We start from the raw sequence: 12,501 nt of genomic DNA, 5'->3' as shown, positions 1-12,501 counted from the left end.
ACAGCACCATATGCCGCCAGTTACACACATGGGAATTAAACGGTTATTCAAGGTAATCCACGCGTCTCAACCATGCTCAATCTGGTTACGGACGGCGTTTTCAAGATCCGATTACGTTTCAATAGTAAGGATGAATAAAACAGTTAGGCCATCAGCAAGTAAGCCAGTAACATAAGACGTAGATTAGTATATAAATAAAGATAATCGTTTACCTGTAATATCTTTTCGGTGCAAAGTTAACATGTCACCCTGGAGAAGCACGAGTGAGGAGATACTGCCAAGCTAGACAGGAGCAGTCAAGATGCTAGGGTTGAATTGGAAGTTCGGGCCTTAACCACTGAGCCACCCCAAGCTCGACGAATAAGTAAGGCGTGAAGAGATGTGTATTGGCACTGGAGAAATATATACATGGCACACTAGCGGTGCAGTTCAATCCTTTCGAGGCTCAGCTAGTAAGTTCAATCTGTGCATGAGAATATGTATATTATCACCTCGCCTGGCCGAAACAATCACAACGTTGCCCTCGTTCGCTTCAGTCAAAACTCCGGAGTCAGTGGCCGCTTCACCAACCACCTTGTTTAGCTGGTGCGTGACGTCACGACCCAGACAAACATTGTCTGGATTTGTGTTCAGCGGATGTGATAAAATAAGGTCCAATTTGGTGCCAACAACCATACACCGTTCGGTATCACCAAGGTTCCTATCAAATGTCACAAGTTCGTGCCGTAACATCAACAATTGGTTCAAGACTTCAGTATGCAGCTCATGGCGCCAGTCGTCACGGCTCTCCAGACCGTTTTCTTTCCAGATAGTCCCGATATCAACGACCAACATAAGTAGACGACAATCGGCAACCAGGCTGAGAAATTTGGCACCCAGACCAGCGTCATACTCTGCGGCACCGCGAATCAATCCAGGAAGATCGGCAACTATGGAGAAGAGAAAAGTGACATGGGTGAGCGCACAAACATGACCGCCTGTACGAACTAGATCCGACTGAAATAAAAAAATTAAGTCGTTCAGCTGCAGCACCCTGTCGGTGCCTAGCTGCCTTGTCACACGAGGGCTGGGATACTGCCAGGTCGCCCAAGCCTAGACAGGGGAAGTCGAGATGCAGAGGTCGGGTTCGAACTACGGACCTTCCAGTCAGTAAATTAGCGCTCTAACCACCTGGTCCATAGACTGGACATTCCTAAAGTTAGAGTTTTCTACACAGAGCACGGGACTTCCGGATGTGGGCCGCACTGTCTGTCTCGGGTCGTGGGCGAAATAGTATTCTCAGAGCAAAAACAGAAAATACAATGGAATCTGCTGGATTTTCATCGGAAATTGGGCAATGAAAACGAGAACGCCACTACCCTCTCGCACACAAAACAACGAGGATGTCAATAAAATAACCATCAAACTGCTATTTAAAGGTAGCTAGATAGAATATTAGTAAATTCAAACGATAGTCTGAGGAAAACAATTGAGAGGAATCTATTTGTTCCTGTATGGACACATTGACAGAAGTAAATTATAGTTGGCGCTCATATTCTGGCTTCTAATCTTTATGGGACCTCATATCAGTCGAATTGAGGCTTTAAAAGATCCCAGCGAATTCGCTTCAAACAGTATTAACCACGACGATGCCTGGGGCAAAACTATGGGGCATTCCTGCAGCTCATCATACTACTTACAAATCGAATTGGACGTTTGTGTCAACTTGTAAACTAAGAGGTGGGACTTAACCAAACCTCTCGTTTGGGATCCACTTTAGTCCCTGTTCACACTGTCGTAGTCTGAAATCAATTATCTGCTTGAATTTGGTGTTCAAGCGATAAATAAGAATGTTGTGGATCTAGCGACCAACTCTTCCTGTTTAGCCACCGTCTCCGAAGGCGACGAGGAAGGGCAGGTTGCTCACAAGTGTGCTGGTAACTTTGTTTGTACGAATAAAAGTTCTACCCTAACCAATACTATAAGTGGAGACGAAATTTCTGTCACGTTTAAGGGTACTGAAAATTGCAAGAAGCTGATATTACTCCACAAATCCATCTCAAGGCTCAAACAGACAATTTTCATTGAAACACCAACGGGGACGATGGATCTGCTGTATAAATATTCTTGAATAATTAAGGACCTGGAATGTGGAATAGAGTCAGAAGATAAACATAGTATTATACTCGAAAGTCTCTGATGCCGAAACTGACAAATGTACTTGGTTATGGGGATGTGTGCAATCGTATGGTGCGTATTTTCACCTTAATCAACCGTAACACACATTATAGTGCAGTCATAAAACGACTGTTGGGTTGCCAGTGTCTTCACCCAATAGCAAACAGAGTTCGTTAGTCGTAGAGGAACTCTAAAAGACACGTTGAAGCATAATACCACTTGTGTATGGATATCTGCGTAAATCTAGCTCGAATGTGAACCTTGACGCATTCATCAAGAGGCTTAGTGCAGTTGGCGAAATTTAGTCACGTAAAATCGGGTCTCTTGGATCGACTGCTCGGTTGAAATGCAGAGGAAACGTTCAGGGTCGCTGGGTACAACGGGAGACTCACGGTAGAGTACAGTTTACATAATAGAAAATACATAATATGCCACTGGATGGAGGAAGCCTCACGAGTTTCAACAACACCTTGGATGAAACTTTGCGAGCTATAAACAGTTTGAGGGGTCCCAGGAGAGACGCTTATGGCTAACTACTGTTGTCGATAATGGATATATTATCCTGTCGTGGATTGGTTTGGTGAACAAGCCAGGAATCTGGAGAACCAAATGGAGCTATTAACAAATCAGACCTCATTCGAAGCTCGCATAGTCGAAAATAAACGTGTAACGTGGTAAAGACCCGAATGGTGAGTGCGCTTGTGGTAGTAAGTTTAAGTACTCTCACAATGGAAACTACTCACAAGGTTGCTGAAAACTTTTTTTAGTTGATATAGGCATGAGTAAAAATCAAATTCCTACGTATAGCCCCTCACGCCATTAGAAAATCGTGCGTATTAACATACCATCAGCGAATTCGTGTTGCGAACCAATGGCCTCGACGAACCATCAAAAGCAGAACTATACGCACGCTGTAAACTTTGGCGGAACATTTCTGAGACAGCCCAGTTCGAAGAAAATTTGCAACCTTGGAGAGGTCTCAACAAGTCACGACCTAGGGTACAATGCCTGCAAACAAGGCCCCTAAGGGGCTGATTTATGCCTGCCAAAGAAGTGGTTCCACCTCTAGGGATTGACGTACAATACCTGCATAAAGCGGTTCTTCCAAAGTCGAAGTTTGCTTCATACCCTCGAGAGCGATAAGTAAGAACGGAACTCTGTGTGGAACTCACTTGTAAAACGCGGCTGATTGTCTTGAACTGTGTGGTTAGTTAGAACGCCCATCTGTGGCTCCAGGGTTGTGAAAGGGTAGGGAGCTACCTTAGGTCGTGCTCTAGTGAGCCGTCTGAGTAGACTGGACTTCCCTGCATTTGGTGCACCAACAAGTCCTAATTGAGCTAATTCGGACATTCTCAGCAACAATCGACGATGGTCACCTCGAGCACCACGTTCTGCTACACGCAACGGAGGATTGCGGTTCGATGATAACCGTGTGTCTGTTTCACTGGCTGAAGAGGTTAAAAAAGCGTTCCCCTTGCCACCAGCGCCACCGCGAGCGACGATACAAACAGCGGTGTCTGTACTTAGGAAGTTTATTAACGTAGGCTGTCGATCCGGGTAATCTTCAGTATCATTTTTGGATTCGGAAAGTTGATAAACTTGTGTCCCTAAAGGCACCTGAAAATAGCAATGTGATTGAGATCACGTGACAATGGAAATAAGGAGAACAACACAAATTTTGAAGATGATTAACGTTGTCTGAATTAAAAGGTTTTGGAATACGCACATATTATTTGTAATCCTAGGTATGCAAAACCTAGAACACTGATTCTCTTCATGCCACCGACCTCTCTCTCTGACCACCGAATGAGAAGTAAACCCCGTGGTCTTCACAAAAACTGCGTTTGACTCCCTGCTGCCAGACATTCCTTCAACTGCTAGCTAAATTTTTCATATCTTTGAATATCATCAAAGAACGTGTTTTCGGAGAACAGCTGTAGAAACCATAATGTTAAAAGGACTACTGGGATCTGTAACGTAAGGTTCAGGTGGAGGAGAAGGAAACTTGGTGAATTTGGAACCAAACTACACACCGTGTGAACCAGAAGATAAAGATAGCAAATCACAAGTGTATTTTAAGTAAGTTTAACGCGCTGCAGTGGACAGGTGCTAAGCTGATTCCAGTGTTTGTCACTTCGTTCGCGCCGCATACAAAGGTTAACTCTGCGAATCCACCTCTACTTGGGAGTAAGTTAAATCAACGCCACTAAGGTTACCGAACTATCTGGACGTCTGGTTTGGTGCGGGAATCACGTGGGACTCAGTCATCGGCCATCAATCCGTCATCATCACTATAGTCACCATTGACAGCGACCACTACCGCACAATCATGTCTGTTTATTTGAATAAAGCCTTATGTGAGAAAGAAAAAAAGAAAACAGGGAGAGGGACCCAGGGACTACACCTCTAACAATCGACCAGACAACCTGAACAGAAAGTGACAAAATGAACTCCGCTGATATCACTTAATCACTATATCGTTCGTTGTCTCAGGTCAAGTGCAGGGAGGGTTATGTGGACTCCATCCTGAAAGAAGACTAGCATCAACGTCACCCAAACTTCCGTAATATCCTTCATCCCATTCTGCCTTTCCGAAGTGGACACAGAAGACAGCGCTTTTCGCCAGGGGGTAACTCTGCATGCACAACATATGGCTGTCAGCTTAGCTTGTAGGGCTGGATGCATTTTTTGAGTGAAGTGCAGTATGCTTCATTAAAGACCCGTTTCCTGCCTACAACATCGCAAATTCGCTGGTTCCAACCGATTCCAGCATGAGTTCTGAGGTAATAGTGGCATAGAACAATACAACTCGCACTTTAGTCTGAAACACGCAGTGAGGAGACTTTTTGAAGTCGAAAGTGGAACAGATTGGTAAACGCAATTCTGACCTATGAAACGCATTCGTTGAATTCGTCCGTCACATACTGTCATCAGTCTGTGAGGTAAAGCACACGTGAAATTAAAGTGTATAGGTGTGGCATGGGTCATTGGTCGCAGTATGCTCCATTAGAATCGACTCTAACTGTGACTGTTTTTTCCTTGGCTCATATTAAAATATATCCGTCTACTCACACAGTTGAACTCGTAATATGGAACAGGTTACTGCATACAAAGTACCATGCAGAAGGCTGTAAACTATGTTGCTAATAGGCAATCAGAGTTTTACAAGATCTACTGTTGCTATCAAAAGTTGTCTTCTAAGAACATTTGTATCCACAAAATAGACAAGAGCCACGATGCATCAAACCCAACCCACACTACTTCAACACCAAGTTCCGCAACTCACCTGTATGTATGTATGTGCACCGTTTGCTCCATTACACTTGCTCGGATAACCACTTGCTCCGTTTTCGCCCCGAATAATGGACGGAATATGGGACAAATCGGTTACATGTTGGCTAGCTGTAAGTAGGAAGAATGCACATCGTTCAGCTCCCATCTCTTTTTCGCTAGATAGATCCTGTGCGATTTGAAAAAAAAACACAAGGGGCGAGATACTGGTATGCGACCCAAGTCTTGATAGAACCAACCAAGAAGCCCGGGACAGATCGAATCAAAGACCCCTTGACCGAAAGCCAGAGTACACTAACGCATGCGTTATCATGGAGTAAACATGGCACAATGATGCCTGAGATCAGACGAGTGCGTATTCCTACGTGACTTTCGAAAACGAACTTGCCTTGCAGTATAATGTGACCTCCATTTCCACCGTCACCGCCACTTGGCCCACCATTCGGATTACAGAACAGTCGTTCAAAAGCAATGCAACCATCTCCACCGTTACCAGCCTCAACGACGATCCGGCGTAAATTCACGAAGGCACGTGGCTGGAAGGTTAGAAACGGAAAAACTCTTTCGACAGGCATAGAGACAGGTCACGTTTTCGAGATTCCTTCGTTAAATGAAAATTAATCGTGCCTTATACCGAGACTATTTCACAAAAGTACAGTGCATTTTATGTTCTGTTCTGAAAGGAAACTGTCACCAGTTTTCTTGAAAGAACACCACTCATTAGGTTACTGAAAACTTTTCGATAACCCACGACCGCTTCGGTCCAGGTCGGGTTTCATCAGGGAGACATAGTCCCCGAGTTTCCGTCAACCTCCTGTTCTATTTGAATCTAGGTTGTATGAAATTTGCGACATACACACATTTGCAACTTTATGAGTAGTCTTCCTCCAAGAAACCACATTGTGATACCTCAAACTGAAACATGACGCGACCTTTGTGCAGTTGAAGACTATCATAAAAGGAAGGTTCAGCTGGGTGCCTGTTAAGTCTCGCGTTAAGTCCAATTTGTCGCGCAAGTGAGTTTGTGTCGTGTATGTCACTAATTGCCTCCAAGGTCAAGTAAAAATTGTAAAAATCCATATTTTTGTTGCCCCTTGGTGAAAAACGCGTCATTCGTAACCACCATGGACGTGGAAAGTAGCACCGGCTTGATGTCTAAATAGTGACTTGGGAGTAACGGAATCATTCAGGTAGGTGATTGAATGCATCGTTCAGTCAGCTATCGTGACAAGAGAGGAGAGGCCGTAACTTGGTATTCTTCAAGTCCACTGCATCATTCTTCCTCAAGAACCATCAACTGTCTGGTGGTGGGATGTAAACTTATGCTCTGAAATGACTATCACTCTGCTGTTCTTCCAAAACAACAAATTTCATCGGACGCCGCTACCAGTAAGTTAGTCTTTTTCACACCCTTTTCAAATGCATTGATAACATGTGTATGAGCCTTTCAAACACTTGCCGTGAGTCACACTAGGTTTAGGTGCTTTCGCCATACATTTGCTCAGTTTGTTAATATCGGTGACCTCTACAAGGCTTGACGCTCACCTATAATGTATATTCGTCAACAACAACACATTTTCTACACACAAATTTGTCCCATTCAGGTCCTTCGACTATTGGATCCGGGTCCTCTACCAAGATTTATTCTGTAAAAAAATCAGAGCTGTTTCACAGTGTCATCAGGTGCTTGAACAAAAGGCTTCTCAGCATAGCATATTAACGAACTGTGGGATGGAATACCTTCTACGGTAATGGACCTTTCATACATTGTGAACACTTGATCAGCCATCACAACTCTTGTCTGCATCTGCGTTGCCCCGTGGAAACAAACTAAGAATCGGTAGCTTTTCGTATCCGTTTCTCAGGTAGGTCCGGTAGAAGAGATGGTGCACATGACCGGTATAGGTTGAGAAGGGACAAACATCTGGATAAAATTTGTGTGCAAACACCGTGGTGTGGAATGTTTTGAAGCAACTATGGGATAACATCATTATATTCACCGCAAGCCACTAATGTGAATAAGCTTAAATGAGAACTTATTGATGTCCCCAATCACTCATTGTGGCTAGTACCCATCAAGAGAGTAACCATATGGTCGGTACAACAGGTGAGGAGTCTAGGTTGAACCACTCAAGAACCTTGACTCAACTGGGTTACCCTAGGAACGCGCCAAATTGCCGCCAAACTAGTGGTCACCTTCTTCAACCCGTCTCTCTACTGGGGCAGTTGTCCATATTTGGAGGATGGTAGGGATAGCACCAAGCACAGTAACCACTAAGTTCCAACCCATAGTTTACAGCTCTATTCTCAAGAGAATATTCAAAACAGTAATAACCCTAACCGAATAATTAAAACGATTTGCTTACCGAGCGGCGCTCTATGCTGAATGCTGTTGCAAATCTGGTTCGTTCTGTTACGGTTTTACTTAAGAGCAACCAAGAGGTTAAAAAACCTATTTTCAAACAGTCTCGTGGTGTTTGGGAGCACCGGCAGAGGTGCGGTGCTGAAGCTGTTTGCACAGGGAACTGAACGGCATCTGCCCCCGTTGACCCAAAGACAATCCCCCGAACAGATACAAGTTACAAGCACAAATGGCCAGAACTCGACTTCCTACACTACTGACGCTGATGTAGTTTGGGGATTTATGCTAACTCAATTCTTTTCTTGAATATATGTTAGCTGCATTCACACCCTCGATTCTTCCGTGTAATGTGAGTATGCGCCTACCTGACGAGCCCGAAGCAGGGCGAAACCGGTCGTGGGCTGTCAACGAATTTTCAGCAACCTTATGGGTAGTGCATTACGAATATGCATGTATCGAGAGATCTCGAATATTGTACCAAGTGAAACATGAGGCGGCCTAGTGCAGCACAGTTGTTTGAAAACACCATAAACGAGAGATTCAGCTGGGTTCCAGGTAAGTCTCTCGCAAAACCAAACTAGTTTGTGAATGAGTGTATTTCGCTAATATGATATATGATATGATATGATATGCTTTACCGGTTGCAGTTTTGAAGCACAGCTTAATTTAGAAAACGAGTCTCAACAGACTGGTGAAGCAGATGTAGGGGCATTCGTAATCATAACGACCTAATATTATCAACGATTCTAAACAGCAATATCGGGAACTTAACAAACACTTCGTTTTGCTTCAAGCCATTTCCACTTCTGAAGAGGAAAACGGCCTCAGTTTGAAGTGTTGTTTGCGCGCACTGAAACCTGTCATAACTCCGTTTCATCTTATACGGTCCTTTGATGGCAGTTTGATGGTAAATCGCCAGTGACAACGGCTCGATTCGTTTCCTCATTCCTGACGTCTTTATGTCGGTCAATGTCTATTGGGTTTGAAATGAGACTAAGGACAATGCAAGAGATCTGTGTGCTGAAAATCCCCCCTAGGGTTCATAAAGCTTTTCTTGACCTCGTTTGCCATAACTTGAGTAAAAGCGAAACGTTTAGTAAAGCCGGACAAAAAAACAACCTTTCAAGAGGGCCGTATGAGAAGCCTTAAGTTGGTCAATATCAATTAATACTTGTGTTTATGGGGTTGGCAAGATGAATGTTACGGAGAATATGTGGCGAAACTAGATCATTTGAGTTCACGCATCACATCATCACCGTTCGACTGCAGAAGATCGAGCCTGCCAGAGCCTACATGGGGACAATCGACTTAAACTTACCCAGTCAGAATCTTGCGCCTTAACCTCTGAACTATTTCAAACCAAGTCAAATAAAATTAAGAGACGCTAAATATTCCCAAACAAAGACTAGTACACTTGTCGATGACGGTAGTGGAAAGCAGCAAAAGTAATCAACTCACATTATGCCCAGGAGCTCTTTTCTTTAATTCATTTCTAACGACAAAAGATGAGTCTGAATAAAGTCGGGCGCTCTTGCGTAGTAATCGTATAGTCCCTGGAATTCCAACCCAAAACTGCGATAGGGGCGCCAGATACTTCTGAAATATGAACGGTACGTTGTTAAAAATGAAACACCATGGCTGAAATGAAACTGTGGTTTGCCCCTGTTCTCTGAAATCGAAAATTCAAACTTCATGAGGACTATGGGAGGACTAATCCAAAATTGTCAACAGCCTAGTATCTGTTTTACGGGGCATCGGTTAAGTGCAGCCATGGAAGTTCAACAATTCTACATGAGTGGAGTAAATCGATGCTTTTCACACGGTGGTGTAAACTCTGAACCCAGTTCGGGCTTTTGTGAGACTCAAGCGACTTCTTCAACCGAACGGGTAGAGCAAAAGTAGTCGCTGAGGTCAGTGAGGGTGCCAGAGTTTTGAGGTGTATGTTACGAGCAACGACTGATCCAAAGTTGCCAAAAACCCGATATCGGTGTAATTTCAGAAGGTAAATTTCATATGAACCGGTAGTCACGTAAGAAAAAGGCTGACCGAAATTCAAGAATTAATCCACCTGATGTATTCAAACGAGGCAAAGCCATCGGCGAGAAGTCGACAAAAACGAATCAAATTACTTAGTTTATTCAATCGACTAGTTACTTATAGTTCCAATGTCCTAGAAACCCAGATAATTGACTCGTAAACCTCTCACCTTCGTTGAGTGTCGATCTTCTGCACCTGAGGTGAGCTCAAATTTGCTTTTGTTGCACGCTTTAACAAACGTGCGACCTCTTCCATTTTTGTAAACATACATTCATCCTACCTAGATCACTTTGCAAGTCGCACGCAACTGAACCGACTCCAGCCGATAAGAAACAATCCGAAGGTGCCAGTTTTCTTAACGTTTTGACATATAAGCTGCGTTCCCTCGTTCTGTCTCGGGTATTTGTGTGACGCCTGTCTCATATTATCAACGATTACCTAGCTAATGAAAAGAGTTTTAATCTCCTTTATCTCCGTACCTCATCATGTTCCCCTCTTGCAAGCTTGAAAGAACTCTGGAGTTAAGGTGCGAGTCATTGTTGACAAAGGAGTTCGTGATATGAAGGCCACTCAGGAGGAAACCAGCCAAATATAGCATCTATTGGAAAAAACTAGATACCAACCTCGGTAAAGAGATCACTCGCCCAATGCACTTGGTGGTTATGGTTCTCGTGTCTGGGTCCTGTATGGACTGCAGTATGAGGAAATATAGTGGGCTGGCAACCGCGGTAACGCTGAATTACGCCGACCGGTCCCGACGCACAACAGGCGGGCGATGCTAAGCGGGGTGTGTAAACAACTGAAGGCTTTGTGCTGATTATAAACCTTAAGGAATAAGATCGGAGGGCGAAAACGAGGGGAAACCTAAACGTACTTAGGCACCTGAACAAACCAGTCAAATCTGCTACATTGACATAACTTCCAGTATTCTGAAGAAGACACACCGGCCAAAGATCATGAGTAATCAGCTCTAACTTGATTCACTACATGACACACTTGGACGTTTTCCAAACTCCTTTCCAGCACAGATGAATAGTCCGTGGTACTAGGTGCCGGAATATGTTGAAGTTAAAAACAGCACTCCTCAGAATCTACAGCACATCGCATTTCCGCGTTGGATCAATGGGTGAGACTTATTCATCAAACACGATCATAAAAAAAAGTAGCTTTCAGCTGTAGCACTTCCGGTGCCTAGCTGCCATGCCACCCGAAGGAAGCACGAGGGCTGGGATGCTGCCAGGTTGCCCAAGCCTAGACAGGGGAAGTCGAGAGGCGGAGGTGGGATTCGAACCAGGGACCTTCCGGTCAGTAAATTCGCGCTCTAACTACTTGGGCCATCTCGCCCACACGATCATAACACCGGCACTAATTAACAGCACAGTATCTTCGAATTTCGTCCTGGTAAGAATTTATACCGATGAAGACTCCTTATTAGTGAATGCCTGGAACTTCAGTTGGTGATTCTATGATGAATATACGGAAAAGTCAGTGCGGCAGCTGCCAGCAAGATACACAGAACGTTCTGGAAAATCCATTCCGTGGACTTTTCATGGCGTAACCAATCTGACGCCAAACTTTTCTTGGATATGAGTAGAGATAAACAGAAGCTACACGGATTCGATAATAAGAATCAATAAAAACGTCCGATCCACAACGACAACGCTTAAAGTCGTCTTATGGAAAGCCGCCAGAAGACATAGGTCAGGATAATTACCTTGCATCCATTTACGGTACAAAGACATTTCGAATAAACGTCATGTCTCAGCTATTGATGCACATTTGCCAGGGGAAGAGGAATCTTTCGTTGGTTGCTTCGGAAACTAACTAACTTTCCATCAAAAATTCCCCCAAAGTTTACTGCGGCAAGTTAGGTGTTGAGTGCACGAACTACCATATAAATAAACTGAAATTTCCAAAGTTCGGCCTATACCGAAATTTTCGGTTTTAGTCCGTTAAGTGTGAAGCTGTCAGAGAAAGGAGGAAAGCCCTTCGCTGAGAAATCATTTATTAGCAAACATGAACTAAGCAGTTACAGGTAAGTAGGGAGGAGAGTAAACATCTCATATGCACATAGTCTTTAAAAACTGAATATTCTCACGCGTCCTCTTGAACTTCCCCGGAAATTTACTGAATAGTACACAATAGTAAAAAACACTGCAAAACAGTCCCACAGTTTTCGTAATAAACTACACTTTCCATCAGATGTGGGAGCGGAACTTGGACACCAACCACAGACTACCCGCATGCTTCATCAGTAGTATCCACCGTTACACAAGCGGCATACAGTCCAGCGAGCGCTGCCTTGAAAACATTTATTATGATGAATTAATTCCTGTAGCGCACAAACTGTGCAGTAAATCCGTATCCACCTAATTTAACTGTTAGTTAGGTAGTCTAGTGTGGTTCGGAATTATATGAGGATGTCACATTTCATTATGGCTGTTCTAAATGATCAAGTCATATGTCATCACTATTATTCGGACTTGTAATCCAACCAAAATGCTCGTCAGAGCTAGATTATATGGAGAATATATTTGAAAAACTAGGTACAAAATACAATAGTTGATGAAAATAAAAGATACTTTTTCGATGTTACCAATGGAGCAGAATTCTTCCTCAAAACATCCTTTTTTCGTACAAAAATAATAACAGAG

At 43.7% G+C, this 12,501-nt stretch overlaps 1 protein-coding gene across 1 annotated transcript; it reads right to left on the bottom strand.

The window, feature by feature from the left end:
• Positions 1–431: 431 nt before the first annotated feature.
• Positions 432–9,407, bottom strand: T265_14148 (hypothetical protein; the record flags this gene model as incomplete). Its single annotated transcript, XM_009172217.1, has 5 exons — positions 432–977; positions 3,330–3,774; positions 5,444–5,559; positions 5,837–5,984; positions 9,269–9,407. Coding segments are annotated over 5 exons (1,392 nt in total), but the record flags the coding sequence as incomplete, so codon positions are not given.
• Between the last annotated feature and the right edge of the window lie 3,094 nt (positions 9,408–12,501).

This window comes from Opisthorchis viverrini (genome assembly GCF_000715545.1).
Source record: "Opisthorchis viverrini unplaced genomic scaffold opera_v5_149, whole genome shotgun sequence".
Classification (NCBI taxonomy): domain Eukaryota; kingdom Metazoa; phylum Platyhelminthes; class Trematoda; order Opisthorchiida; family Opisthorchiidae; genus Opisthorchis; species Opisthorchis viverrini.
The sequence above is the reverse complement of the archived record's forward strand: the minus strand, read 5'-3'. Positions and strand labels throughout refer to the sequence as shown.